Source organism: Microplitis demolitor, chromosome 7, assembly GCF_026212275.2.
Source record: "Microplitis demolitor isolate Queensland-Clemson2020A chromosome 7, iyMicDemo2.1a, whole genome shotgun sequence".
Lineage (NCBI taxonomy): Eukaryota > Metazoa > Arthropoda > Insecta > Hymenoptera > Braconidae > Microplitis > Microplitis demolitor.
The window spans coordinates 12,179,015-12,206,850 of record NC_068551.1 but is presented as its reverse complement, the minus strand read 5'-3'; the positions used below and the strand labels follow the sequence as shown (position 1 = coordinate 12,206,850).

The following is a 27,836-nucleotide window of genomic DNA, read 5'->3' as shown; positions in this document are numbered from 1 at the left end:
AATTCTACCAATTTTTTTTTTTTTTTTTTTTTTTTTAATTCACTTATTGAATTTGTTCTGTCTTAAATTTTGAGTTTTTCTCTATTCGTTCAATCATAACTTTTTTTTTTTTTAAACGAAATTCTCTATTCTACAAGTTGTTGTTTAAAAATAATCATCAATATTATTATTATCATCGTTATAATTATTATTTAAGCAAATAAATATTTAAAATTAAATTTTTAGGTTACTGGAGAATTTTCAACTGCCGGTGGAACGATTCATGATCCAGAAGCAATGATTATTCAAGCTCAAATGATGCCGATTCATCAACCAGCTGCGCAATTCGTTGAACCTGCCGTAAATTTACTCCGACAAAACGAAAAAAAAGAAATTTATTTTTTTTTTTAATCTAAGTAAATACTTTACTTAGATCTACGACCCATGAAACAAATATTATTTACGGGTATAAGTCGATCAGTGTGTGTTAGCCATCAGACAAAATGGACTAATGCCTTTGGCTTATATATTCAAACTATAATAATATTTTTGGGATTGGATAATAAGAATAAGTCCAGCGATGTCCTCGAGATGAATCACTGGACACGGAAGTGGGGTCACACCCGCCTGGCCAAACTGTCCATTCAGTGAACAGACAGTTTAGTGTGAATACAAAGTGTGAATTTAATGATTCAACTGCACAAAAAACTGTGTTTCTACTGATTTCGACTGCATTTTCTCGGAATGATTTCATTGTGTTGCCAAAAATTGCAAAAGTATTTATTTATATGCAGCCATTAGAAAAATATTTATCTATCAACATAAATAATATTACTCAATAATTAAATGAACTCAAATAATAAGGAAACCTTAGCATTCTAAAAAAATTTTATTATCAGTAAGATGATGAGTCATAATTTTTTTTTTTTTTTTCCATTTTTCTGTGTTTGGCGCCATTTTTATGAGAATTCCATTGCAATTCTCCAATCAATATCTTTTTACAAGTCTGCAATTAAAAAAAAAAATTAATTTTATTAAAGTCGAGTATATAATAGTGACACTAGCAGTACCAATTAAGATACACTGGTCACAGAAATTGAAGGATATAAAAAAGTTCTATATTTTTAAGTTATTTTCAGCATGCTGTAACTCAGAGGGGATCAGCCGTACAGCAAAAATGAAAACAGGAAATTATAGCCTCAAGTTTCTAGTTTTTAGTTCTGAACTGGAAATTCTTTATCATGCACGATTCCGGAGTAATCCAAAGAAAACCAGCGCAAAAAAAATTTCCCAAATTTGTGCTCGTTTTAAAAAAAATTCTATGGGCTTTAGTAAATTTTTTTGAATAATCAAACTTTATGACTCATTTAGGCCATTTTATGTTCTTTAAGTTGTTACCCTCAAAAAGTTTCAAGGACGATACGACGCGGAGTTATCATTAATCAAAGCAAAACAGTCCATTTTGACTTTGACAATCAATAATTCGAGACATATTGGTAGTACAGAGAATGGAGGTAGGGTTTCGAAAACTGCGAAACCCTATTATATTCTTTATGAGATATAAATAGCGGATTTTGATAAAAAACATTTTTTTGAAGCGAAAATGTAAATTAAAAAACGGGTAAAAATTCACGAATTTGAGGATATTTGGAAATCTTGGTATAACTTTGGATATAATGGATGAACGAAGGATACCGTCTTTTTTTTCAGCCTCAAAGTGTCCCAAAAAACCTTAAATATTTTAAAGGGCTGCGATTTCTCGTTCATAGTGTTCCAAAGCGTTGAATTGATTGTTTTCGCTAAAAATAGCATAATGAGCAATTCTTCGATTTTCACTTATTTCTTCAATTTCAACAGGTTATTCAACGACAAACCTCATTTCTTTAATCAAAAACGTTAACTATTAGAAAAAATCAAAACAGTTTTTTTTTTTTTCAAATTTTTAGATAGATTTTTTTAAAAATCTAACTATTGTATTTGTCCCCATGGTCGATTTTTTAAGGACTTTTGTGATAAATTACCATAATTAGTTGAGTAGAGTTCAAAAATACCACTTGTTGAAAAATTTATATATGCATGTATTGTAACGTATCTTTTTCTTAGATAACCCGATTAAACTTAACAAAATTACACACAATTCTTATTCCACAAATTTACTCGATGACTCGAACTCAAAATTCACAAATCGGGCTACGTTACACTTCGCCCACCGATCACTCCTCTCATTTCCTCCAGATCCTGACGGGCGCCAGCCGCTTTTTATTTCCCCGGTATCGGCAACCGGTCTAAACGTACACGTAAATTAAAACCTAATATCTAAATCCTTCGGAGATGAGAGAAATGAACGAAGGTAGCGGCATGTCCTGGTGCGCTCAGTATGCTAGGTTGTGGAGAGAGGGTCGCGGTTCTTTTTACGCGGAAGAAGCCGATTAATCACAATTTAAATAAAACAAATTAAAGAAAAGAAAACTAAATAAAATATGATAAAGACGACGTGAGATCGACGCGAGAGCCCAGCAGGCCCGCGGTCGAGTACTCTCGGTCCATCAAACCAATAAATACCTGGGTATGACATCGGGAACCTATCGTGGACGACGAATCACAGAACTAAACACAATTCTAGATAAATAATAAAGATGAAATAAATAATGCGGTAACTCAAGACGAAAAAATCACGACAAACGGCTCCAAAAACTCAACAAGCAGAGCCACAAGCTCCAAACGACATCATCCAAGGGTGTGGTCGAGGCCTACCTTTGGGGCTCTCCGACTCACAACCATTCGCTCCAAGACTCCAAACTCGACTACTGGGTCGACTCGTACTCCAGCGACTCCAAAATCCAAATCTCGGACACCATGGTCAATTCTCAACTGCTCTTCTTTCGTCTCCTACTCCATTCATGTCTACAATCTACTACTCCCAGTCACTCTTACATTCTCGCTTCTCCATCCATGCTTCCCCAACCGCATACAAGCCGTGGACTCGCGAGTCATCCCACGGTATCACTCCCCGTGATATCCGGAGTTAGCGAATCTTTGGCTTCCTCGAGCATCGCAAACGAGGCCTGTCATTCCCAAATAAACGTAAACGTACCCCAGCTAACACCGGGTACCAACTCGCAGGGGCGGCGACATCTCAGTCGCTCCTCCGCGATCACCACGTCAACCCCGAGAGCCAGGCCTAGGCCTAGTCGTCATCACTGGTCGGGAGGAGCGGTATTTTGGCCACTATCCACGACACAGCTAGACATCCCTCGTTAACTCCACGCTCAACCACACAGACATTCCAACACAGACAACATACCGTATCCGTACTCGTACTCTCAGCACACTTACTTCGCCACACACGTACTTCATGCTCTCTACTCACTATCCCCTACACTCAACTCCACACACGTACTAAATTTATCTCTCTCTATCACACAGGCTCACACTTACTCCACCTCTAACTTTATCTCCTCGGCAATGTAACGTCACAGTATATATATATATATATATATATATATATATATATATATATATATATATATATATATATATATATATTTATGTAATAGAACCGACTTTTAAGGACACGATTGCGTCTACAATTCTTATCCGATCTCAATAAAACTTTTCACACTAATTTTATGTGGAATTACCACGGTTAAGTTCGAAGATGGGCTGAATCGGTTCATTAGTTTAGATTTTATGGCTGTTTGAAATTTTGACGATTTATCGAAAAAATCAGTTTTCAATCATTCTTAAAGTCCATATAATTTTAAAACTAAAACTCATAAATAATTTCTGAAAAAAGTATTTTAAAGCTTGACTAATAAGCTTTAATTTATGACCTTAAACATTATATTTAGGCCATTTTTTCCAATAATTTGATAGCCTTGAAAATTTTAATGAAATCAAAAGATGTTGAAATTATGGTTTTCATTCTACATAACTTATGCTTGGCACATTATAATCCAGTTTCGTCAGTTGTATTTTATTGTGCACAAAATAACCTGTAAATTTCACTGCTATTTTATATTTTAAAAGTATTTCTTTTATTATTTATGATGTATCAAATGTACCACAAATCCTGATGATTATGACTGGTCTTGTCATTATGATTGCGCTGACAGTTTTTATCGGATCTTAATGAAATTTTTTACACTTATTCTATAGATGATTACCTCTATCAAGTTTAAAGATGGGCTAAATCGTTCAAATAGTTTTGAAATTAGGGCTGTTTGAAATTTTCATGTTTTTTCGTAAAAATCAGTTTTTAATCACTGTTAAAGCTTATATAACTAAAAAACTAACATTCATAGACAATTTCCGTAAAAAATATCTGAAAGCTCGTCTAATGATCTGTAATTTATGTCCTTAAGCTTTATTTTTCGGCAATTTCTTTCAATAATTTGATAGACTTCAAAATTTTAATAGAATCAAAAAATGTTTAAAATATGGTTTTCATACCACATAACTTATGCATTTCCCATTATAAAACAATTTTGTCACGTGTTTTTTACTGTGAACAAAATAACCTGTAAATTTTATAGCTATGTTATATTTTAAAAGTATTTCTCTTGTTATTTATGATGTTCCAATCGTACCTGTACGTCCTATAATTGTAACTGGTCTTGCCATTGTAACATCGATGACAATTATGATCTCATTCTAATTAAATTTTCAATACTTTATTTATGTGAAGGTTAGTTTGGTACATTACCTATATAACGTTATCTCAAATCAACTATCTGAAGTTCTCTATCGAAAATAATCATTGTCATTTTCGGCCCTCAGTTTTAGAAAATGAGTTAAATTTCATGTCATGACTATACACTATCATGTATCACATGATATGTATGTATGAAACTAACTTTTTATATTGATTAATTGAAACATCTACCTTCCATTTCGGGTACCGAATGGCCTTTTTTTCGATTTCAAAAGGTTTTTTTTTAACGAAAAACCTTATTTTCACAATTAAAAACCATAATTATTGAAAAAAATAACATAAAATAAAATAAAAAAATTTTTTTTTTTTCAAGAAAATTCATTTTATGGATATTTTTCTTCCTCTTTCGTCCAGAATTAATTTTCTTAACATCATAAGCATTATGCAGATGATAAGAAATAAAAATAACAAAATTTCGAAAATATCGACGTTTTTGGGAAAAAAAAAAAAAAATACTTTTAAAATATAAAATAGCTATAAAATTTACAGGTTATTTTGTTCACAGTAAAAAACACGTGACAAAATTGTTTTATAATGGGAAATGCATAAGTTATGTGGTATGAAAACCATATTTTAAACATTTTTTGATTCTATTAAAATTTTGAAGTCTATCAAATTATTGAAAGAAATTGCCGAAAAATAAAGCTTAAGGACATAAATTACAGATCATTAGACGAGCTTTCAGATATTTTTTACGGAAATTGTCTATGAATGTTAGTTTTTAAGTTATATAAGCTTTAACAGTGATTAAAAACTGATTTTTACGAAAAAACATGAAAATTTCAAACAGCCCTAATTTCAAAACTATTTGAACGATTCAGCCCATCTTTAAACTTGATAGAGGTAATCACCTATAGAATAAGTGTAAAAAATTTCATTAAGATCCGATAAAAACTGTCAGCGTAATCATAATGACAAGGCCAGTCATAATCATCAGGATTTGTGGTACATTTGATACATCATAAATAATAAAAGAAATACTTTTAAAATATAAAATAGCAGTGAAATTTACAGGTTATTTTGTGCACAATAAAATACAACTGACGAAACTGGATTATAATGTGCCAAGCATAAGTTATGTAGAATGAAAACCATAATTTCAACATCTTTTGATTTCATTAAAATTTTCAAGGCTATCAAATTATTGGAAAAAATGGCCTAAATATAATGTTTAAGGTCATAAATTAAAGGTTATTAGTCAAGCTTTAAAATACTTTTTTCAGAAATTATTTATGAGTTTTAGTTTTAAAATTATATGGACTTTAAAAGTGATTGAAAACTGATTTTTTCGATAAATCGTTAAAATTTCAAACAGCCATAAAATCTAAACTAATGAACCGATTCAGCCCATCTTCGAACTTAACCGTGGTAATTCCACATAAAATTAGTGTAAAAAGTTTTATTGAGATCGGATAAGAATTGTAGACGCAATCGTGTCCTTAAAAGTCGGTTCTATTACATATATATATATATACATCCATATATAAATTTTTCAACGAATGGTATTTTTGAACTCTACTCAACTAATTATGATAGTTTATGATGAAATTCGTTGAAAAATCGGCCATAAGGACAAATAGAATAGTTAGATTTTTTAAAAAAGTTATTTTAATGTTTCCAAAATTCTTAAATATGCGACATTTTACCTTTGTTTTGTTTCTCTTTTTTAAAACCCTACTTCCAATCTCTGTACGACCAATATGCCCCCAGTTATTGATTGTCAAAGTCAAAATGGACTTACTTGCTTTGATCAATCGTAACTCTGCGTCAAATTGTCTCAGATAATCTTTAAGGACGGTAAATTAAAGGTTTTAAAATTGCCTGAAAAAGTCATAGAGAAAGTTTATCAAAAAAAAAAATTATTGAATCCCATAGACCTTATTTAACACGAGCAAAAATTTGGAAGTTTTTTTTGCAATAGTTTTCCTAGGATTTCTCTAGAACTACGCATGATGAAATAATTTCGAGTCCAGGTCTGAAAACTAGAAACTTGAAGCTAAAATTTGTTTCTTAAATTTTTGATGTTGGGCCATTCTTCTCCGAGTTACAGCATGTTGAAAATCACTCAAAAATATGTAATTTTTTCATACCCTTTAATTTCTGTGACCAGTATAGTTCTTTACCTCACACCAATGACTTTCTTGGTTTTTACTATCCGTAAGGTTTTCATCTTGGCTACTTCTATTAAGAGATTTTTGTGCAGGTATTTCGTCTTTGAGTTTTGCATTTATAATTTTTATTGCTGGCTCCAGTACTTTAGAATTCCATTCTTGAATATTGGTACAATCTAATTCATATATTGGAGGTACCTTAATACAAAAAAATATATTTGTTACGTAAAGATTTATAAAAAGTGTAAGTGAATCGTTAGAAAGTGTGTATTAAATTACTAATGATTTCATGACAATTAATATGGGGTAATTGGTCCCGGTGATAATTGATCCAGTCGATATAATTTTCAAAACGGTTTCAAAAGTGCGATAATATGGTGATGCGGCATATGTATTCAGTGATGTCAGTTGTGTACCCACAGATGGCGTTTATCTACTTTCGTGTAATCGCTAACTTACCAACTCATAATAGATTAAATAAAAAATTAAATAATTAATTATTAATTTTATTAAAAACCGTTAGATGGGTGGTAGAGTGATAGATCCAACCAATTTATAATTTTTTTGGAAACTTCAGTATTAGGTATGAGGCAAGATATGTTGGAGATGCCTCACTGACGATTCCAACAATATATCTGAGATGCGTAACGAGGTTTAGAGGCCTTCGTTATCGGTTCATGATACTAGGTGGTCACATAAGGTAAATTATTTTATGTTATTTGAAAATATACCTGTGATTATCTGTGTACAATATGATTGTTACTTAAACCCCTCTACCTGATATACCGGAGAGGGAATGCGTGAGATACCGGCGCAGTAGCACCGTGTATCGTCTATAAAAAGGCCTACACGCCTAATCATTCAGTTTTTTCTATTCTAATTTCCATATTATTTAATCATGTATTAATTTCACTTTTTATAATTTACTTAGTTTTAATAAACATTAATTATAATGTTAGGATACGTGGACAAATGCTCTACATCATCTTACCCCTTTCATCCGTCTAAGGACCTTTTCATCTAATCTTTTCATCTGTTTAAGTATTAGAGTAATTGATAGATACTAATGTATTTATTATCATTGTCTATCACCGCGATTGTAACGCATCAGTTACAATTGCAATAATATATCGGCCAGCTATCTCTTTCTATCGCGCAGTAAACTATACCCATGGGTAGAAGAACGAACAACAATCTGATTCAACATCTTCATGAGCTAAGTATAATAATTCTATTATTATGACTATTTATTAACCGGGTATAATATTTAATTATTTAACATCTGATTCCGTGGTATATTATGCAAATATTTTAATATCTTTATTTGTTATATACATTTCGTATATAACCTGGCCCCACTAATCCCGATTCTTTATATGCACTTGGCATATATATATTCAAGGTCACACGGTTGTCTGGTCCTTACGAACCGAGTAATACAGGATCAACTACCGAATATTTAGCCTACTGGCTAAAAGAGACACGAGCGCATTTCTTACGAAAGTGGGAAGTGGGTAAAGGACGGTTAATTGACCTCTCAATTGCGAGGTGTTGACCTCAACTTCGTTTCAGATGAAACCTAATATTGTTTGGTGTCTATTGAATCCATAAATTTGATAAACATTATAAATTGGTGAATAGACATAGCAAATTACACATTTTTAATTATGCGAGTATCTAATAATTATTGACCAGTGATTATCCAGACATTAGAGTGTCGACGTGTCAGTTATACATGAAAGAAATAACGTCTTATGTTCGCCATCTCCATAAAAACGTACACTATTAATTTCTTGTTTGGATTTGAATCCATTCCGGAAGAAACGAATCATAGATGACCATATATGGAGCTCCATAGATGCCCATCTATGCCTATATATGGCCATACATGGTGCTATATTTAAAAAAAAATCTGATAAAGTAATAAAAAAAAAATTTTCATGACAATCAGATGTCTTATGTATTACAATATTCTCTGAAGTAGGTTATTATTTTTTTTTTTTTTTCGATGAAAAATCGCGGCGTTTGCTGGGCTCGACCCTGGGTCCTTCACCCTGCTTGAAACATCCGATAGATTCTCATCAAAAAATTTTTATGAGAATGAATCGGTAAAGTTTCCCATCAAAAAATGATAGTCCATATTAGAACCTATGAGAATATTCAAACCCGAGCATAATCCGATAGAAACTTACCAAATCCTTCAACTTATGTCTCATTCATTCTTATATAAAATTTGTTGTACATGTTTACATTTTTATCAGAATGATTAGGAATGCGTCGTACTTATACATTTCGTAAAAGAATCAATTGGAAATATAGACGTCTTGTTTCTTCTTGTTGTAAAAAAATGAATGGGAAAATAGTTTTATTTTTTCACGTGAATTCGTAAGCGACATTGTTATGGGAATCTATGAGATAATAATTTGCAATACGTCAATTTCTTATAAGATTCTATGGGTACAAGTTTATACCACTGTTACCGCTGTATAAGAATCAATGAGAAAATAGTTTTATTATTTTTACGTTAATTCGTAGGCGACATACTTATGGGGTTCTATGAGATAATAATAAAAAAAATGAGAGAAATATGGTATATTTCTGTTTCCTAAGATGATTAAAAATTATTTGGAGTAATTTAAATTTTGAAATTATTTTCAGTTGAATTGAATAAGAAAACAAAATCATTTACTTCTTTGTTTAAAAAAATAATTTAATTACTAGTTGACAACTCATTTTAACCCACTGAGAGTTATACAGTAGACTCTGGTTAAAAGTTACATCGAACGCTCTACTTCACTCTCACGTCAATTTCATTTTTTCCTGTAAGTAAGAGTATAGATAGAAATATAACTTATAACCAGAGTCTACTATATATTATTTTTCAACTTCGGTAAAGAAGAAATCTTTAATTATTTTCCAACATGTGATGGGACTCGAACTGACGACCCTTCGATTGAAGCTCTGAAAAAAGTTCAAGTTAAGTGCTTTAGCCCGCTTGGACACCACATGCATTTGGAAATCGAAATTTATTCTTTTACTTAAGGCTATCCAGTACTATATATGGCCAAGACTAAGCTTAAAAAAAAATTATTTTTATTTATTATTGAAATTTTGATAATATGATGTCCTTTTTATTTTTGTAATAGTTTTAAATTAATTTAATGCATTTTTTTAAAGAAAGTTACTCAATTGTTTCTTTTTTTTTTTTTTATAATCTGGTAAAATGTCAGTTTTAAACTTTATTAAATTGATTAAATTACAAGAAAAAACAGATAAAATTCAACTCGAATAGTCCTAAAATGTTTTCCAATAAAAAAAAAAACATGGTTGTTTTTACTATTTTTTTTTAGTATTTAAAAAAAATATAGCGTAAAAATTCATTTGTTTACAACAAATTGTTTGTTTAAAAAACAAATGAAAAATTATTAAAAAATTATTTTTTTATAAAACAAGAGAACATGATAAATTATGATTAAAAAAAAAAATAGTTCATTAATATCAATACTAAGCAACAAAAAAAAAATTGTTAACTAGCAAATGCGCTTTTTAGCAATAAAAAAATTTTTTTAAGGGACGATTTTTTTCTTAAAAATCATTATTTTCATCAAGCATTCCCAAAAAAAAATTTTTTTTAATTTTATTAACAATGCATTTGTTTATAATAATTATTTGAACGATGTAAGTAATAATTTTTTTGTAAATTATTGTTAAGTAGCTTTTAGCAATAAAAAAAACAAAATAATCGAAAAAATAAAATTCCTTGATTGCTTTATTTACATTTTTAATTTTTCAATTCCTTAGATCGTAAATAAAAAAGTGAAAGATCGAAATTTTTTAATTTTTCCAACGGCGATTTTTTCTAAACCCTTTCAAGAACAGCTCTACGAAGTGAAGAAAATCCTGGTTTCTTAGTTTAGAAATAATCAGGGTTTTTATATAAACTTTGAACGAGTAAAAATGAACTAAATAACAAAAGCATAGTTTATTGAAAAATTGAGGTAAAATTTTTTTTTTTTGGTGGATTATTATTAATCCATGTATTTAGAAAGAATCAAATTTTTTTTATTTCTTAATATTTATATTTAATTGGTTAAAATAATTTTTTTCGATTATGCTATTGATTCCATTAACGCGCGTGCATGCGCTGCTACCCGTTTTTAGTCCCAATTTCACCGCTAACTTAAAATTATAAATATTGTTGGTACAGTTCGGGGAGATAAGACTTTTTTTTTGGAAATTTCCTGCTCTTTGAGGATCTTTTTAAAGATTTTGGATATCTTAAATAGTTGTTAAACTATTTGTAAAAAACCAAACCACTTTTTTTTTTTTCCTAATTGTTAATAACTTACGATTTTTGCCAGGCCCAAATTTCTACTTTAATTTTTCTTTTATAGATGCCATTTCGAATCAAATCAGACCTTAATCATAATTTTCGGTGGTCTTGGACAGATTTTCGTCAAAAAGGCACTTGTTGACTAGACTAATATGTTTATATGCGTAAATACCGTAACTTACATGAGACAACAAGTCATTGAACATACAAACGGGAATATGATGGATTTTATTATTTTCTCATAAAATTTAATTATTAATGACAGGATCATTTTCTTATGCCTTCTTATTAAAACAGAAATTTTGTAAATTTTATTATTTTCTTTTAGAATTCAATTGTGACTGATAAAAATATTTTTGGATACGTTCTCATACAAGCGGGAAGTTTATAAATTTTATTATATTCTCATAGGATCTAATTATTAGTGACAGGATCATTTCCTCATACATTCTCATCCAAATAGAAATTTTGTCAATTTCGTTATTTTCTCATAGAATCCCATCATTACTGACGGAATGATTTCCTCATACGTTCTCATTGGAACAAAAATTTTGCTAGTTTTATTATTTTCTCATAGATTCCAGTTGTAAGTGACGAGATCATTTCCTTATACATTCTCATCCAAATAGAAATTTTTTCAATTTCATTATTTTCTCATAGACTCCCATCATTACTGACGGAATGATTCCTTCATATGTTCTCATTGACACAAAAATTTTGCTAGTTTTATTATTTTCTCATAGATTCCAGTTGTAAGTGACGAGATCATTTCCTTATACATTCTCATCCAAATAGAAATTTTTTCAATTTCATTATTTTCTCATAGACTCCCATCATTACTGACGGAATGATTTCTTCATATGTTCTCATTGACACAAAAATTTGGCTTATTTTATTATTTTCTCATAGATTCCATTTGTTAGTGACTAAATCATTTCCTCATACATTCTCAACTGAATAGAAATTTTGTAAATTTTATTATTTTCTTATAGATCCCTATAAATCCCGTGAATATTTTATCCCATTCAACCTTATAAAAACTCTTTTTCTATAAACATTTGTATTTTCCGATAGATTCTTATAAAGAATCCCTTATCAGAATCTATGAGGAAATAATTTTTTTAAATACTTCCTATACAATCTCATAAAATTCAGTAAGTTCTATGAGAAGAGGACTCCCGCTTCCCATAGAACTAATTGATTCTCATAAAATTCCTATGAGAATTTATAAGAAGTTATCGGATTTTATGAGATTTTTTAAGCAGGGTAGAAACAAAATCTGGCGAATGGCCATACATGACCATTTGTGAACATATGTAATTTGTCTTTCCCGAGATTCTTTAGAATAACTTAGAATTTTATTAAGTTTTGAAAACCGCATATATTTATCAGTTCTTGTTTATAAGAAAAATAGATTCCCGAAAGAAAAAAATTTAGATCTAGCTAAATCTAATCAGAACTTCAAAGATCGGTATTTTCCATGATTGAAATCGGTATTAATCAAAGTAGATGTACTCCAATTAATTCAGACTTCTGAGGATCTATTTGATCTATCATTTTTTGAGTTAAGGGAATTTACGTTTTTTGTCTAGATCTTCGAATCTTGTCCCTATATATTACACTCCTAGGGAAGTAAAATAAGAAATGTCTCAGATCACATGTAATTGTTGGCTGAAGCGAAGCCGAGGTTAGTACAGCAATTTGCAATTCTAGGTCAAAAAGTTGATAATGTAATAAAAAATGATGTTCAAATAATAAATCCACTTAGTGCTGAGATAGAAAATTATCATAACACATCAAAATATTGTCATATATGTGGTAGGCTATTTATATCTGCTAATGAAATAAGATGTCACGACTATTGTCATTTTACTGAGCTACTTTTTAGTAAAATTAAGCAACTACTGATAATAACAATAATAATTTTAAAAAAATTTAGGGTGCACATTAGGATGACCCAAAAAACCGACTATTTTTTGTCTTGAGTCTCTTATGAAAATATATTGGCTTAGTGTAAAAAAAATGGGAAATTTTTTTGATATCACTAACAGCATATCAATGATTTTATTTTGCTTCTTCAAAAGTGATTATGTTCCTTCAATTCTTTCAATTCTTATATTCTTTCAATTCTTTCAATCTTGCGTAGTACAACTAAACTTTATTGTAACTATCGGTTTCATAGCCTAGTCGTCAAAGCATCTGCGTCTCGTACGGAAGGTTATGGGTCCGAATCCTACTAAAGCGGGTGCGGCCATTAATAAGTCTAGCGTTTTTTCTCTGAATTGAAAATTTCCAATTCGATTAAGAATTCAATTATTCGCATATCCTGATAATCTCTGCGTCGCCAAAATAATTTTAAAATATGCAAATTTTTTTTAATTTAGTTAAAATTTCTATACATAGTCATATCGTCATATATTGCCATATCAAGCTATGTAGGGTCATACATGTCCATGCCTGGCCAATTTACATACATAGCTATGTATGGTCATATATGGCTACACACGGTCATGTATGATCATATATGGGCATATCTGGTCATATATGGCCTTGTATAATTAATTTTGCACGAGTACCTTAAATATAAGATTTAGATTACCGTAGTTTAAAATAATTTTTTATAGAGTTATTGTGTAAATTACATACATAGTTATATCCGAATAATTTATGGTCATAAGTTGAAATATATTACGTAATAAGTTCACAACTCCATATAAGGTCATATATGATCAATAGATTACAGCGGACAAAATAACTGGGAAGGAGTCTTTGGGATGTATTGTTACGGAATGTTTTGTCGCGGGATCAATTGTCGTGGAACCATTATTAAACACTTACTTGTCTATCAATTCGTTTTATAAAACGATTTAATATCCATCGTAGTTGTCGTCGGGCGTATCTTCTTGTTACCAATTTTAGATCAAAAACTCCCTGCTGAAAAAGGATTTTTCCCTGAAATGTTATATTTCATATAGTTCAGATCTATTTCTAGGTCAAAAAGAAAATGTTAGTTGTTAAATGATTCAACCAAGATAAGTTTAAAAAATGACTCATTAAGCATCAATAATGATATCTACATTACCATAGATATTGCAAGGATTTACGCAGCATTCAAATTTACATACGTAATAAATAAGTCCCAACTTTATCTATCAGTTTTATATACTGCTATAATAAGGAATTCTACAATGTTTACAATTGTTAAATAATCCTTTGAATACAAAAAACATGTCTACGTCTGTCTATAGAAATGTGTACCTACAATTTAATAAAATTCATGAAATACAAATTGAAATTAATACATTAGACTATCATCAATAATTCTGTTGAGCACGAACAATGTTTTACATGAAGTGGAACGTATATGAATTATAAGAACATCAATAAATAGATAATGACCGAATTCCATATTCTATACCGAATTACTTGATTTCAAAAATCACATTTTTTAATTTAGTTGTATTTTTGAAATCTTTATATATCAAAAGACGTTTACCTATGAATTTTTAGCCCTTAATCTCCAAAAAATCTGAAGATATGAATTGTTAAAAATTAAAAAATAATAATGGTATGGCAAGTTTAAAGAATTCATTCCCATATAATAATCTTGTTCAAGACTTTAGCAAGCCTGGTCTCAAGTTCGATAGTCGTTAGTGACTTTTCCTACCTATGTATCTTGCTGCAGATACTTGTGGGCGGATTTTAATAGCAAGTCTAATGCAAGCTTAACACAGGAAATTCGTACCAGATTATAACTCAATTCTGGAGAAAGACTAGCACCAACGGCATATTGAAAATAGTTGCGCTCGGTTTGCTCATTGCGCTCGGTTTGCTATGCGTAAGGTCTTGCCGTAAGTTACTGGTGCAAGAAATGTGCCAGAAACTTTTAAACTGCACCGTATCTGAGATACTTTCAATATTCTTGAGTACAATGCCTTGAGCAAGTCATGCACACAAGTCTTGATGACGATTCATTGCTACACGATCTTGCGCAAGACCCATACGTAGAACAAGATACTAGTGACTAGGGGTTTTCACTTTTCACTCATCACTTTCAGATTATGATGAATTGATCAGGAGTAATGAATTTTTTAAACTTGCCAAAGCATTGTTTGGAATTTTCATATATTAATATCTTAAGACGCGTTATGATTTTTTTCTCTATTCACCCTAAAGTGGATGAACGATACTGTCTTTATTACACATGTACTGTAAAATGAGCGAATGAACTTAATGGATCTGGTTTAGGCGTGAGGAATTTAAACAATTTAAATTTACACAGTTTTTATTAATAAATAAATTAGTTATTTATCTACACTATTTACACGTAAAATTGTAAGAACTTAACTGACAAAGCAAATGCGACAAAATAATAACGTGATAGCGAATGCAAACTAAAGAAATGAATCACGTCTAATTGAATTGACACGTGGTCAATAGCGGTTAGCAATGCGATAATTATTTATAAAATAATTATACGCGGAGATGAATTAATTTACTCTCAGTAAATAGCAGCCTTAATATACTGAATAAATCTCGAGAGAAATTAGCGTGGCGGATTAGATTTATATCACACAAGCATAATTAGCAAAGCGGTTTGAGTACACGAGGTTGTAAGTAAAAACACACGTTGTAGAACAATTAAAGATGAAAGCGTCGTTGAGTCGTCGTGGACGCTTGGTGTCGACGTGGCAGCCTTGCTGCATAAGACAAATTTTCCCATTGGCAAAAGCGCGCCAACGGGAAGTAGTTGATAGCGAAATCTCTCATTGGCTGGCCAATATAAAACGAATTATCGGATTGGCCGGTTTTTAGCGGATTCTCATGGCAAAATGCACGAAGCTTACTTGAATTGAGTACGCTCGTGACTGAATATGTACAGTGAATGGGAACTTTGTCCAAGTTTTCCTCGTAAACAAATGAAAGCTATCACAAAATTGAAGTGCACTTCGCTAGCTCATCGAGTAAAGCATCAGGTGTGTGTCTTTATTTTGCGTTTAGGGCTTCTATTTCAGAGAAAAGCTTGGACAAAATTATCTTATAACCATTCTTAAGAACTTTTGGAGATTAAGGGCTAAAAATTTACGGATAATTTTTACAGGCGTTTTTAGATATATACAAAAAGATGTCAAAATTTAATTGAATAAAAAAAAATAATTTGTGAAATCAGGTGATTTGGTACAGAATGACTCAAATGCAATTATATGAAATATCCCTATCGAAAGTGAAAACCTGTTTACTGACAGTAAATGAACGGTTGATAATCAATTGTAATGTGTGCTTTTAAAAGGGTCATATAACAGTTTTAGAAATAACTAAGAATCAACTGTTAAGCAACTAAATAAAAACTGTGAATTGAATCTTATAAAATAGAGTTAATAAACAGTTAAAACCAAATCTTTACTTGGTCTAATTTACATGCGCGAATAATTTTTCAACGCATGGAAACCCGCATATAAACTATTATTTATCTGTAAAAATACTATGCAAAAACTATTGTATGTTACATATATATTTATATGTAGAACATTTCAATAACAGTATCAAGTTTGTTTTGAAACGGCCGCGTTCCACTAAACTGAAAAAAAGTTTGGAAAATCCGAAAGTGCACACCTCGAACGCTCATGTTACAATAAAATAAAATACCCATTTTCTGTTTTAATTACAAAATTTTTTCAATAAACATCTAGAAATTCGTCGTTTTGTTTCGTTTTTAATTTAGTCAATTCGGCGACAATCGGCAATAAAAAAAATCTGGGCGTCGGTTAGCCCAGCGGGACAGCCCCACAACTTCCCGCTCTTATCGAGCTGAAGGAGCTCGAAAATGCTATTTTCTGCAATTGTTTTTTTTTATGACCTTCGCGTGTTCTAATAAGTTACGTTTTATGCTAAAGTTTGAAAATTTAAAAATCAGAAATCATTAATGAACAAGCGGTTTTTAAATTTTTATTTCCAATTATGTTCAATAAAATAATTGTATTGAGGCAGGAATCAATGTCAGTGATCAAAATCAAGATTTAAACGAGTTTTGACTCAGGTCAGAGCAATAATATATGAAACATCCATGAAAATTATTAAAAACTGTGTTTTTTCAATTTTTTGTTGATAATACGATATAAACGAAAGAACAAGTTAGATGACACAACATGATGATCGGAAGAGTCCATAAATAGGTAGAGTTTGTATGATTTCAGACACATTTTAGTACATTACATTATGATTTATTCGGAAAAAATAACAAAATGTTTTTCACCATTTCTTTCTCCGACGATATCTCTCGAACACATTAACCGATTGAGATCGTTGAGGCGGAAATCGAAGCGTTTGATTAAGTTCTAGAGCTGATTAAATTTTGAAGTCGATCGTTTAAGTTGTCTCTGAGAAATAAAAAAAAACTAAAAAAAAATTTTTTTTCCATAATTCACAAACATTTTCGAGTCTATTTGATTAAATGATCCAAACTTTTCAGGAAAGTTGATAGCCAACAAGCTCTGTCGATTGCCGTATCAACCATCTGATACCATAAGGACTACAGTAGTGATATTTAAAAGGCTTCTACTGTACTGTTGTAATAATAACCCGAATAGAATCCTGGCTAATGAAGATGAGTTTAGAGCCAGTGACTACCTCAGCGTTACTAGCTAGCAGATTTAGCTAATAACGAGCTCACCATTGGCTAATTTTTCTTTCAAGAAAATTTCTAGCTCACCCGGTGATAGGTAAGGACCACCGGTATCAGCGTTCCCTAATGTACGAGTGAATACTTGGGGTGCCAATGGCAGCCCAAAATAAAGGGTTAATTAATTTAAAATTAATTGTGGAGCTTATTAATTATGGAGAGCACAGGTCCGAGCTCCATGAGCTTTCTCCCAAGACTGACTATTTAGTCAATATAAAAATATAAGAAAGCCAATAGAGTTGATAAAATGTTGACGTTGCATCTCAGGTTTCCTGTAAGAGAATCGTCGTGGCCCGAGTCTCATCATCTGTTTTGACTACTCGCGAGCCACAGCGACACTCTTATCGTAACTGATTTTCGTTACATTGAATAAAACTAATTTATTAAAAATGATTAATTTAATTCAATCCATGAAATATTACGGGAACGTAACAGTTCATTTTAATATTTTAACAACATACTTTAAAAAATATAATAATCGATAATACTAAAAAAATAAGAAAATATGATTGATACAGAGATTTAGAAACTATAAGAAAAAAATATACCAATGGTGGAAAAAATATGAAATCATCGTAGAAACAACAAGGGAATACCGAGCTACCATGGTAAAAACGCCAAAAAACCGACGCAGAAATACTTTGAGGCGCTCGTGGAATCACTATGAGCTCATCGTGGAAATGACTACTAACCACTGAGAATCCACCATGAGACCACTAGGAATTCAGCGGGGGAACACCGTGGACACTCAGTGGGGAAAACTCAGTGGGGACACAGTCGGAACATAGTAGCGTGACTGCACAGAAACCATCGTGGCTTGACTGTAAAACCACCGTCGAATCTCTGCCGCTACACTGTCGGAACACTGACCGCATGTTTCCACAGTAAAAACATCACGGTTTTTTCCGAGATTCCAACATGGCGCTGAAACCGCTAAGGGTTCTCCAATCCCAAAGCATTATCTTTTTCTTTAGAAGAAAAAATCCAGATAATCAATTCATTTTTATTTCATATTATAAAGCACCCATTTTACTGATAGAGGATACTTGGTTGAAATGATTATTCTTACTATTTTTGAGAAATTCGAAAAGTATCTAAATAATAAGACAAAAGTTTCAATAATAGTTCTATCATATTTTTACCATTTTGCACTGTAATAAAAAAAAATGCCATCTAGCAGCTAGAATGGAAGGTAGATTTTTTAAAAATTTTCAGCCCCTCTCCGCTCTGATAAAAGAAAATAATCCACTCTGTGGTGAACGTATGTCTACTATGAGTAAAATTCAATCGTTTCCAATGGTTTTGAATCGTCGCTAATCATTTCGAATCGTTTCTTCTAATCAGGGTGACTTGATGCTAGCTCGCGCTTAATTTAAAACGAAGGTGTTCCTTGTTCATTGTTACTAAGGTAAAAGCCAATTTTTTAAGGTTAGTTTTTCAATCTGAGATTCTTAATACGCAATTTGAATATTGTTAATAAAAAAAAGTTTATACATGGGTCATTCTCAGTTAGACGTAAATCGCTAGTTGATAAAACGCGGCACGATAAAAAATTTGGAAATTTCATTAAATTTTATAATGTTTCGATCGAAACAATCATTCTAAATGTGTCTGCAAAGTAGTCAGTCAATTTATTAATTTTATCTTGGTTTATAAGAAACCAGGGGAGATACTCAATCCAGGGGAGAGACTTGATAAACAGAGTGCTATGTTCTCTAAAAAAAATATAATAATCGAGTTTTTTCAATGAATTATATTGTAAATATATTTATACGATAAATTAAATAACAATATGTAACCTTAAAACAAAAAACAGTACAAAAAATTCTAGTTTGAAGTTGTCAAATCTCCCCTGGATATCGTGTTTTTCCCCTGGCCTTTACAAGACAGGGGAGATATAAACGAGGGAGATACTTTTTAGTAACAAAAACAGAAGTAATGACAAATGTATTTATTGTACGCAATTAACCAAGAAAACTTAGAATCTATACACAACAAGAAGTAAATATACAGATGAATTACAATTTTTAGATAAATATTTTTAAAATAAAACTTACCAGGGGAGAGACTCCATTCACTCGTTCTCAACTGTATCCGCAGAGTATCAGTAATAAAATAAATAACAAAATGACTGCGTACCTAGTTCGAGTGGTGCTGACTACAAAGTATAAACTCAATGACGTTTGTTCAAGGTCTTCAATTCCCGCGAGTCGGTAAACGAATGCTAATTTTACAGGAAAATGAACACGCCAGGGGACGAGACGCAAAATGTGGGGGACAAACTTAAACGTAATTTTTTTTAAGAAAAAAAAAATATCATGCAATTTTACTCGCTTGATTACGAGAATTTATTTAAATTATTTTGTTGAAAAATATAATTTGAATAATATATTTGATTCCTAAGCACTTTAAATTACTAATACATAAACAGAATCAGCCCGGGGACAAGCAAGGGGAGAGATGTTTTCTTGCTTTAAGATAAAATTGTGACTAAATTAAATAAAATTAAGAAATGAATTTGAGTGACCACTTACATAAGCACGAGTTTTGAGAGATAATTATATTTTTGTTCATAAATTTTTTTAATAAAGATGATTTTTCACCGTGGACGTTGAATTTACGTCTTAACTGAGAATGATCGATATATATGGGGCATTCCACGCCAAATCGGACGGTTTTAAAAATTATTAATTTTAATTTCCGTTATTTTTTGGTATTTTTTAGTACTCATCAAAAAACTCATTTTCCTTAATTTTGAGATTTTTTTGATCATTGGTTCAAAAGATATGAAATTTTCAAAAAAACCGCTCTTTTCATGGTTTTTTGCTTATAACTTTTTGAAAAATATTTTAAATAAAAAAACTCAAATAATAAAAAAGTTTCGTTATTCCATGTACTTTTAGAAAATAGATACAAATAATTTTTTAGAAAAATTTTTCTGCGTTATTTTTGAGTTTTAAAACTTTAAAGTCGTTTTCTGAAAATCATGCATATTTTGAATTTCCTGAAAATTTGTGTCAACAAACTACTATCTATTCTACAACTTTTCAGGTGGTTCCGGTCGTGGGCCCCCCGTGGCTACTATTTTTTTCCGATTATTGAAAATTAAAAAAATTGTTTTTTTGCTATAAATTATTGTCTGTACCGATTTTTCACACTATGCACTTGTATTTCTTACATGTTTAAAATTGATTTCGATATTTTTTTATTCTTAGTAGGGATTTAAAAGCAGTAAGCAAAAGTTAATGCTATCTATGAGCAGTTGTAATAAATGTTGTGATTCATAGAGAAGTAACTATTTCGAAGCAAAAGAAACATTTGATTTGCTGTACAATTCAGCTAAGACCATTACAGGAGCTCAAGAATATCATATAATTATTCGAAAAAGCGACGAAACTGTATTACAAACGTTTTTAATTATTTCCGTGTACTTTTAAAAATTTTACATTAACGATTGTTTTCTGAACTAGAGTACTCCTTAGTTAATATTGCTCCGTCGCATTATCGAATATATATATATATATATATATATATATATATATATATATATATATATATATATATATATATATATATATATATATATATATATATATATATATATATATATATATATATATAGTTATACAGCCTTTTTATTCTTTTATTAATTGTAATTAAACGACACTGAGTTACCTAGCCATTTTCAATAGGGGATCGACAAATTTTTCAAAGAATTTAAAAAAAGAAAAAATTTGATTCAATTGCTGGATTTTTTCGCGTTATCGTGTTTACTGGATTCACACTTGACGGACAGGAAATTTTTTTAAGCTATTTTGATGTTTTTTCGGTCTTTATTGAACTAAATAAATTGTAGAGTATGAAATTAATCTTCACTAAAAAGTCTTCAAAATGGTGTGCAACATACCTTAATTCCGTGAATCAACAAAGATATAATAAGTGAAATAGTTGCCGAAGTTAGGAGAAAAAAATTTTTCGATCGTAAAGTACTTTCTGATGCTTTGCATCATGAGTTGTGCAAAAAATTTTTTTTAAAAAATTTATTTGAATACTTGGCCGATTGCCGGCTGCCATTAATCAACCGATAGTCGAGCGCCATTAATGGACCAGGGTTATCATTTGTATATTCAGCTGTTCATGGACCATTAAAAGTTGTCAACGACTGGCCGCTAATTATCATACTTCGCCCGACCATGGGCCATCCAAGGTCCGGTTTTCAAACTTTGTATGGATAAGAAAAGATGGAATTAAGTGTAATAGGAGACAGTTTCATTTGACATGACATTTTTTCGATGATATATTTACCATTATATACTATATATTTCTTCGGCCATAATTTCAAACAAAAAGGACTAAAATCTCGGATAAAACAGCGATTTTTAAAATTTTGCGATATATAATTGGATTTATCTCGAAAACTACTGGTTCTACGATATTGGCGCAAATAACTTTATTGTAGAAAATCAAATTCCCTACAGCGCTGTACAATTTTGTTTCAAAGTTAGTGGTTTGCGAGTAAAATAAAAAAAAAAACCATGAAATTCTAGAAAAAATTGGATTTAAGATTTTTTACCTGTGAGGTCGGTTACAAAACGCAAATTAACTACAAGAACTTTCAAAGAGGAAAGATTTCTCTGTAATTTCCGCCTAATAGCCACTAAATATTATAAAATGCCGCGAAGTTATAGATAATTGAAAAAAAAAAAAATTTAATTTACGTGTTAATTAAATGGGAAAATTTCAAATTCATTTAGCGAGTACTTGAAATTAAAATTAAGGGCTCAAATTTGGTGGAAAATTTTTTTTTTATGTCTAGAATAATATTCCATCGATGGAGCAAAAAAAATAGTCGTTTCAAATGAGCCACCCTAATATATATATTATATATAGCCACCCTAATATATATAATATATATATTAGGGTGCTTCGTTTGAGATGACTATTTTTTTTTTCCAAGTCCCGTATCAAAATATCATTGTACCCATTGAAAAAAAAAAACAACTCACTAAAGATGAGCTCTTAATTTTGATTTTAAGTACTCGCTAAATGAATTTGAAATTTTCCCATTTAATTAACACGTAAATTTTAATTTTTTTATTTCAATTATCTATAGCTTCGCGGCATTTCAAGACATTTGATTGGCCATAGGCGGAAATTACAAAGGAAGATTTTCTCTTTGAAAGTGCTTGTAGCTAATTCATGTTTTGTAACCGGCCTCAACAGTAAAAAATCTTAAAGCTAATTTCTTCTCGAATTTCATGGTATTTTTTTATTTTACTTGCAAAACACCAACTTAACGACAAAATTGTATCTGACTTTTTTATAGGGAATTTTATTGTATACAAAAAAAGTTATATAAGATAATACCGTAAAACTAGTAGTTTTCGAGATAAATCTAATTAAACATCTCAAAATTTAAAAAATCGCTGTTTTATCCAAGATGTCATTACTTTTTGATAAAATTATGGCCAAAGAAATATATAAAATGTCCTGGTTTATATATCATCAAAAATATATAATCCCGGGAAAAAAAGTTTTTCATGAAATTTTATAACATTTCATAAAATTTCACTAATGAAATTTCCTGAAATTTTATGCTGAAAATGGCCTGATGAAATTTTATGAAAATTTATAAAATTTCATGGAATTTTATGAAATTCTACAGTCACCATTGATTTTTCGAAAAAAATATTAGGTTTTGAAAAAAAAAATTGCAATTAGATCTTACACATTGATCTAATGGGTGAAGGCATTACGGTGACAGACTAATTGTAATTTTTATGGACGAAAAAATCCTGGCGACTGCTAGGTTCAAACCTACGTCCTTTCGATTTAGTCTCTTATAATATTCTATGAAATTTGATAGAATTTTTAAAAATATCGTGGTTTTATGAAATTTCATAAAATTTTGTAATAGGAGACAAAATTTCAGAAAAATTCATAAAGTTTTACATAATTGTTGTCAAGATTCTAAGGATTTATTGGTATGAACTTTCATAAATTTTCTTCTAAATTCTATGAAATCTTATAAAATGATATAAAACATTATAAAATTTCATAAAATTATAAAAAATATAATAAAAAATTTACATACTTACTACCAAGATCCGAAGGAGTATTGTAAAATTTTTTTTTTTTTTTCTAAAAATTCTTGGAATATCATGAAATTATGTAGTTTCATTAAACTATGAAATTGGAAAAATATTTTTAAAAATCAATTAGAAACCAAGAGATAATTTTCATAAAATTTAACATAATTTAATGAAATTTCATAAACTTTTGTAATATTTCGTGTGAGGACAAAACTTTAATTATGTAAAATTACATAAAGTTTTATAGAATTTTATAATATTACATAAGACCTCATATAATTTCATAAATTTTTATAAAAATATATAAAATTTCATAACATTAAGTCCTTGGAATCTTCATAATAATTATGTTAAATTTTGTAAATTTTAATGAAATTCTATAAACCATTATGAAGTTTGACAAAAATTTATGAAATTATGCGAAACGTTATGAAATTTGAGAAAAACCAAGTTCTGGCCTTTCACGAAATTTCACAATATTTTATGAAATTTTACAAAATTATATGAAATCTTGCAAAATTTTATAAAATTTTACAGAATTTCACCAAATTTCATTAGTATGATTTCTCGAAATTTGTTAAAATTTTGACAAATTTAACAAATTTTATAAAACTTCATGAAATTTCATCAAATTTTATGAAAAAATTTTTTCCCGGAATGTTATACGAAATTCTCCCCTATTACACTTCCTTCGTCTGAACTTAACTCAAATGACGTTGTTTGACTATCGGAAGCTTATTCAAATACTAGCTCTCTCAGTAAAAAATAATTGTTTCATATTTTTTATACTTACAAATGAATGTGTTATATGTATTTTCATATTTTCTTTTTATCCATTATACATATTTTCAGAGATGATTTCGTTAAACGCTACGAAAATCTTGGATAAAACAGCGATTTTTCAAATTTTGAGATGTTTAATTAGATTTATCTCGAAAACTACTAGTTTTACGGTATTATCTGATAAAACTTTTTTTGTAGACAATAAAATTCCTTACATAAAAGTCAGATACAATTTTGTCGTAAAGTTGGTGGTTTGCAAGTAAAATAAAAAAAACCATGAAATTCGAGAAAAAATTGGCTTTAAGATTTTTTAATGTTGAGGCCGGTTACAAAATATAAATTAGCTACAAGCACTTTCAAAGAGAAAATATTTCTCTGTGATTTCCGCCTATGGCCGATCAAATGTCTTGAAATGCCGCGAAGCTATAGATAATTGAAATAAAAAAATTAAAATTTACGTGTTAATTAAACGGTAAAATTTCAAATTCATTTAGCGAGTACTTAAAATCAAAATTAAGAGCTCATCGTTAGGGAAAATTTTTTTTTCAATGTGTACAATGATATTTTGATACGGGACTTGGAAAAAAAAATAGTCATCTCAAACGAAGCATCCTAATATATAGATATATATATGTATATATATATATATATGTATATATATATATGTATATATATATATATATATATATATATATATATATATATATATATATATATATTGTAACGAATGTGAAACTGATATTTCAAAATATTTGAATAACTAGAATACAAATGCCTTCTTCTCTTGTTGTATAGATGCGCGACTAAAGTCAGTCTGTCTTATATTGACATCTTAATAGCAAACATATCTGTATTCAATAAACTAAATATTGCTCTTGCTTTCTTTTACTGCTGTTAATTGTGGTGTTGTTATTTCTCATATAAGTTATCATTGTAGTGTATAAGTGATATTAATTCAAGATACCAGTTACTTCAATTTGGTGTCAGAAGTGTGTGAATAAGTGAAGTGTAAATATTAAAAAAAAATCTGGGCGTCGGTTGACCCTGCGGGCCAGCCCCAAAACTTCCCGCTGTTTTCGACCTCAAAGAGCTCGAAAATGCTATCACATGCAATTGTTTTTTTACGATCTTTTCAAGCTCTAACAAGTTACCTGTTATGCTGAAGTTTGAAAATTTAAGAATCGAAAATCATCAATGAAGCGGTTTTTAAAATTTAGTTCCTGATTATGTTCAGTAAAATAAGTGTATTGAGGCAGAAATCAATGTCAGGGATCAAAATCAAGATTTAAATAAGTTTTGACTCATGTAAGAAACAATAAAATATGAAATATCCGATAAAAGTATTAAAAACTACGTTTTATCGATTTTTTTGTTGATAATATGATTTAAACTAAAAACCAAGTTCGATGACATTACATGACCAAAAGAAACCATAAAAAAGATGAGTTGATATGATGTCAGGCACATTTTAGTACGTTATATTATGATTTATTCGGAAAATTAATGATATTCCTTGTAAAATGAATATCGATACTGCGGCTGACATTACTATTGCTAATGTCAATTTATTTAAAGATTTACCAAATAATAATTATAAACCTTACAAAATTTTTATTGCATCCGCTAAAGAATGTCTATATAAATTTATTCACAAAACTCAGATTAAAATTTCGAATTCCTCCATTGATTTGGATATTATTTTTGCAAAAATTAAGAAGGATTGTTTACTGGGTAAAAATTTCTTAAAAAAATCAAAATTAATAAAAAATTTCAATAAACTTTTAAATAAAAAATTTAATAATAACAAATAGATTTACGTAAGTCAATTAACAACCAAAACAAATTTATTATTACCAGAATTTTTGAAAGAAGTTTACGATTCATCAATTAAGAATTTAAACGATTCACGAAAAAGAAAATTTAATAAATTTTTGATAAAATATCAAAATATCTTTGCAAAAAATAAAAATGACATTGGCGTTTGTAATTATATTGAATATGACATTGACACAGGAAATGCTCAGCCCATTGAAGAATCTTCAGACGTATTCCATTACATTATAGGAAAGAAGCTTTCGAATTATAAAAAGATATGAAAGTCAGGGTGTTTTTCAACCTAGTTCTCGTCAATGGGCATCTCCAGTCGTATTTTAAAAAAAAAGATGAAACTCTTAGATTTTGTGTAGATTATCGACAATGAAATTCAGTGACTAAGAAAAAGGCTACTCTAATTACTCATCAATTGGAAATTATTGTTTCTATAGTAGGTACGGTTTCGATTTCAGTCGTTGATTTTAAAAGGGGATACTGGCAGATCCGTATGAATGAGAAGGACAGGGAAAAGACAGCATTTTGCATAGGTGGTCAACTTGGAAATTTTTAGTTCTTCCGTTCGGGTTATATAATGCCCCAGCTACTTTCATCTAATTAATGAATATTGTTTTAGAAAGATTAGTAGGAAAAATTTGTGAAGTTTATATTGATGACATCATCGTTCGTAGCAAAACTTTCTCAGAACACCTCGAACATCTAGAAATTATATGTGATAGACTTATTCAAGCAGGCCTAAAGATCAATACAAAAAAATGGGTATCTTTTTTTTTCTAACACAAAGTTTCATTTTTAGGTCATGTAATTTCAGGAGATAAAATCAAATGCGATCCAAAGAAAGTTGGATCAATTACCAATCGGCCTATTCCAAAAAATAAAACCGATCTTCTAGGTTTCTTAGGACTCTGCTCGTACTATAGGAGATTCATAAAAAAATTTTTCCTAATTGCTAAAGATCTTCATAAATTAACTGAAGAGAAGATACAATTTATTTGGGATGATAAAGCTCATCAGGCCTTTGATAACTTAAAGAAAGCTTTCAGTACTGTCCCTGTTCTAACACCTCCAGATCCGAATCTTCCTTTCATTCTAGATACTGACGCTTCTTATTTCCAATTAGGTGCAATTTTGTCTCAAGTTCATCGAATAAAGACTCCTGATAGTAAGGAGCAAGAGGTTGAAAAAGTAGTAGCTTATTAGAACAAAATATTAAATAAGGCGGAAAGAAATTATTGTGTAACTAGAAAAGAATTATTAGCTGTTGTTAAATCAATTGAACATTTTCGTCATTAATTAATAGGGAGAAAGTTCATCA

The 27,836-nt window shown here is 30.0% G+C and overlaps 1 protein-coding gene across 2 annotated transcripts in view; it reads right to left on the bottom strand.

The window, feature by feature from the left end:
- Positions 1–839: 839 nt before the first annotated feature.
- LOC103571944 (tRNA dimethylallyltransferase) overlaps positions 840–27,836 on the bottom strand; it is a 263,909-nt gene continuing 236,912 nt past the window's right edge. Inside the window, exons 7-9 of one of the 2 annotated variants that reach the window (XM_053741000.1) lie at positions 13,976–14,089; positions 6,784–7,002; positions 840–985 (exon numbers count right to left, since the gene is read on the bottom strand). In XM_053741000.1, coding sequence (XP_053596975.1) covers positions 6,787–7,002; positions 13,976–14,089 — 330 coding nt within the window. In that variant the 3' untranslated portion in view covers positions 840–985; positions 6,784–6,786. The remainder of the gene's footprint in view (positions 986–6,783; positions 7,003–13,975; positions 14,090–27,836) is intronic. The other variant, XM_053740999.1, reaches the window with a different exon arrangement.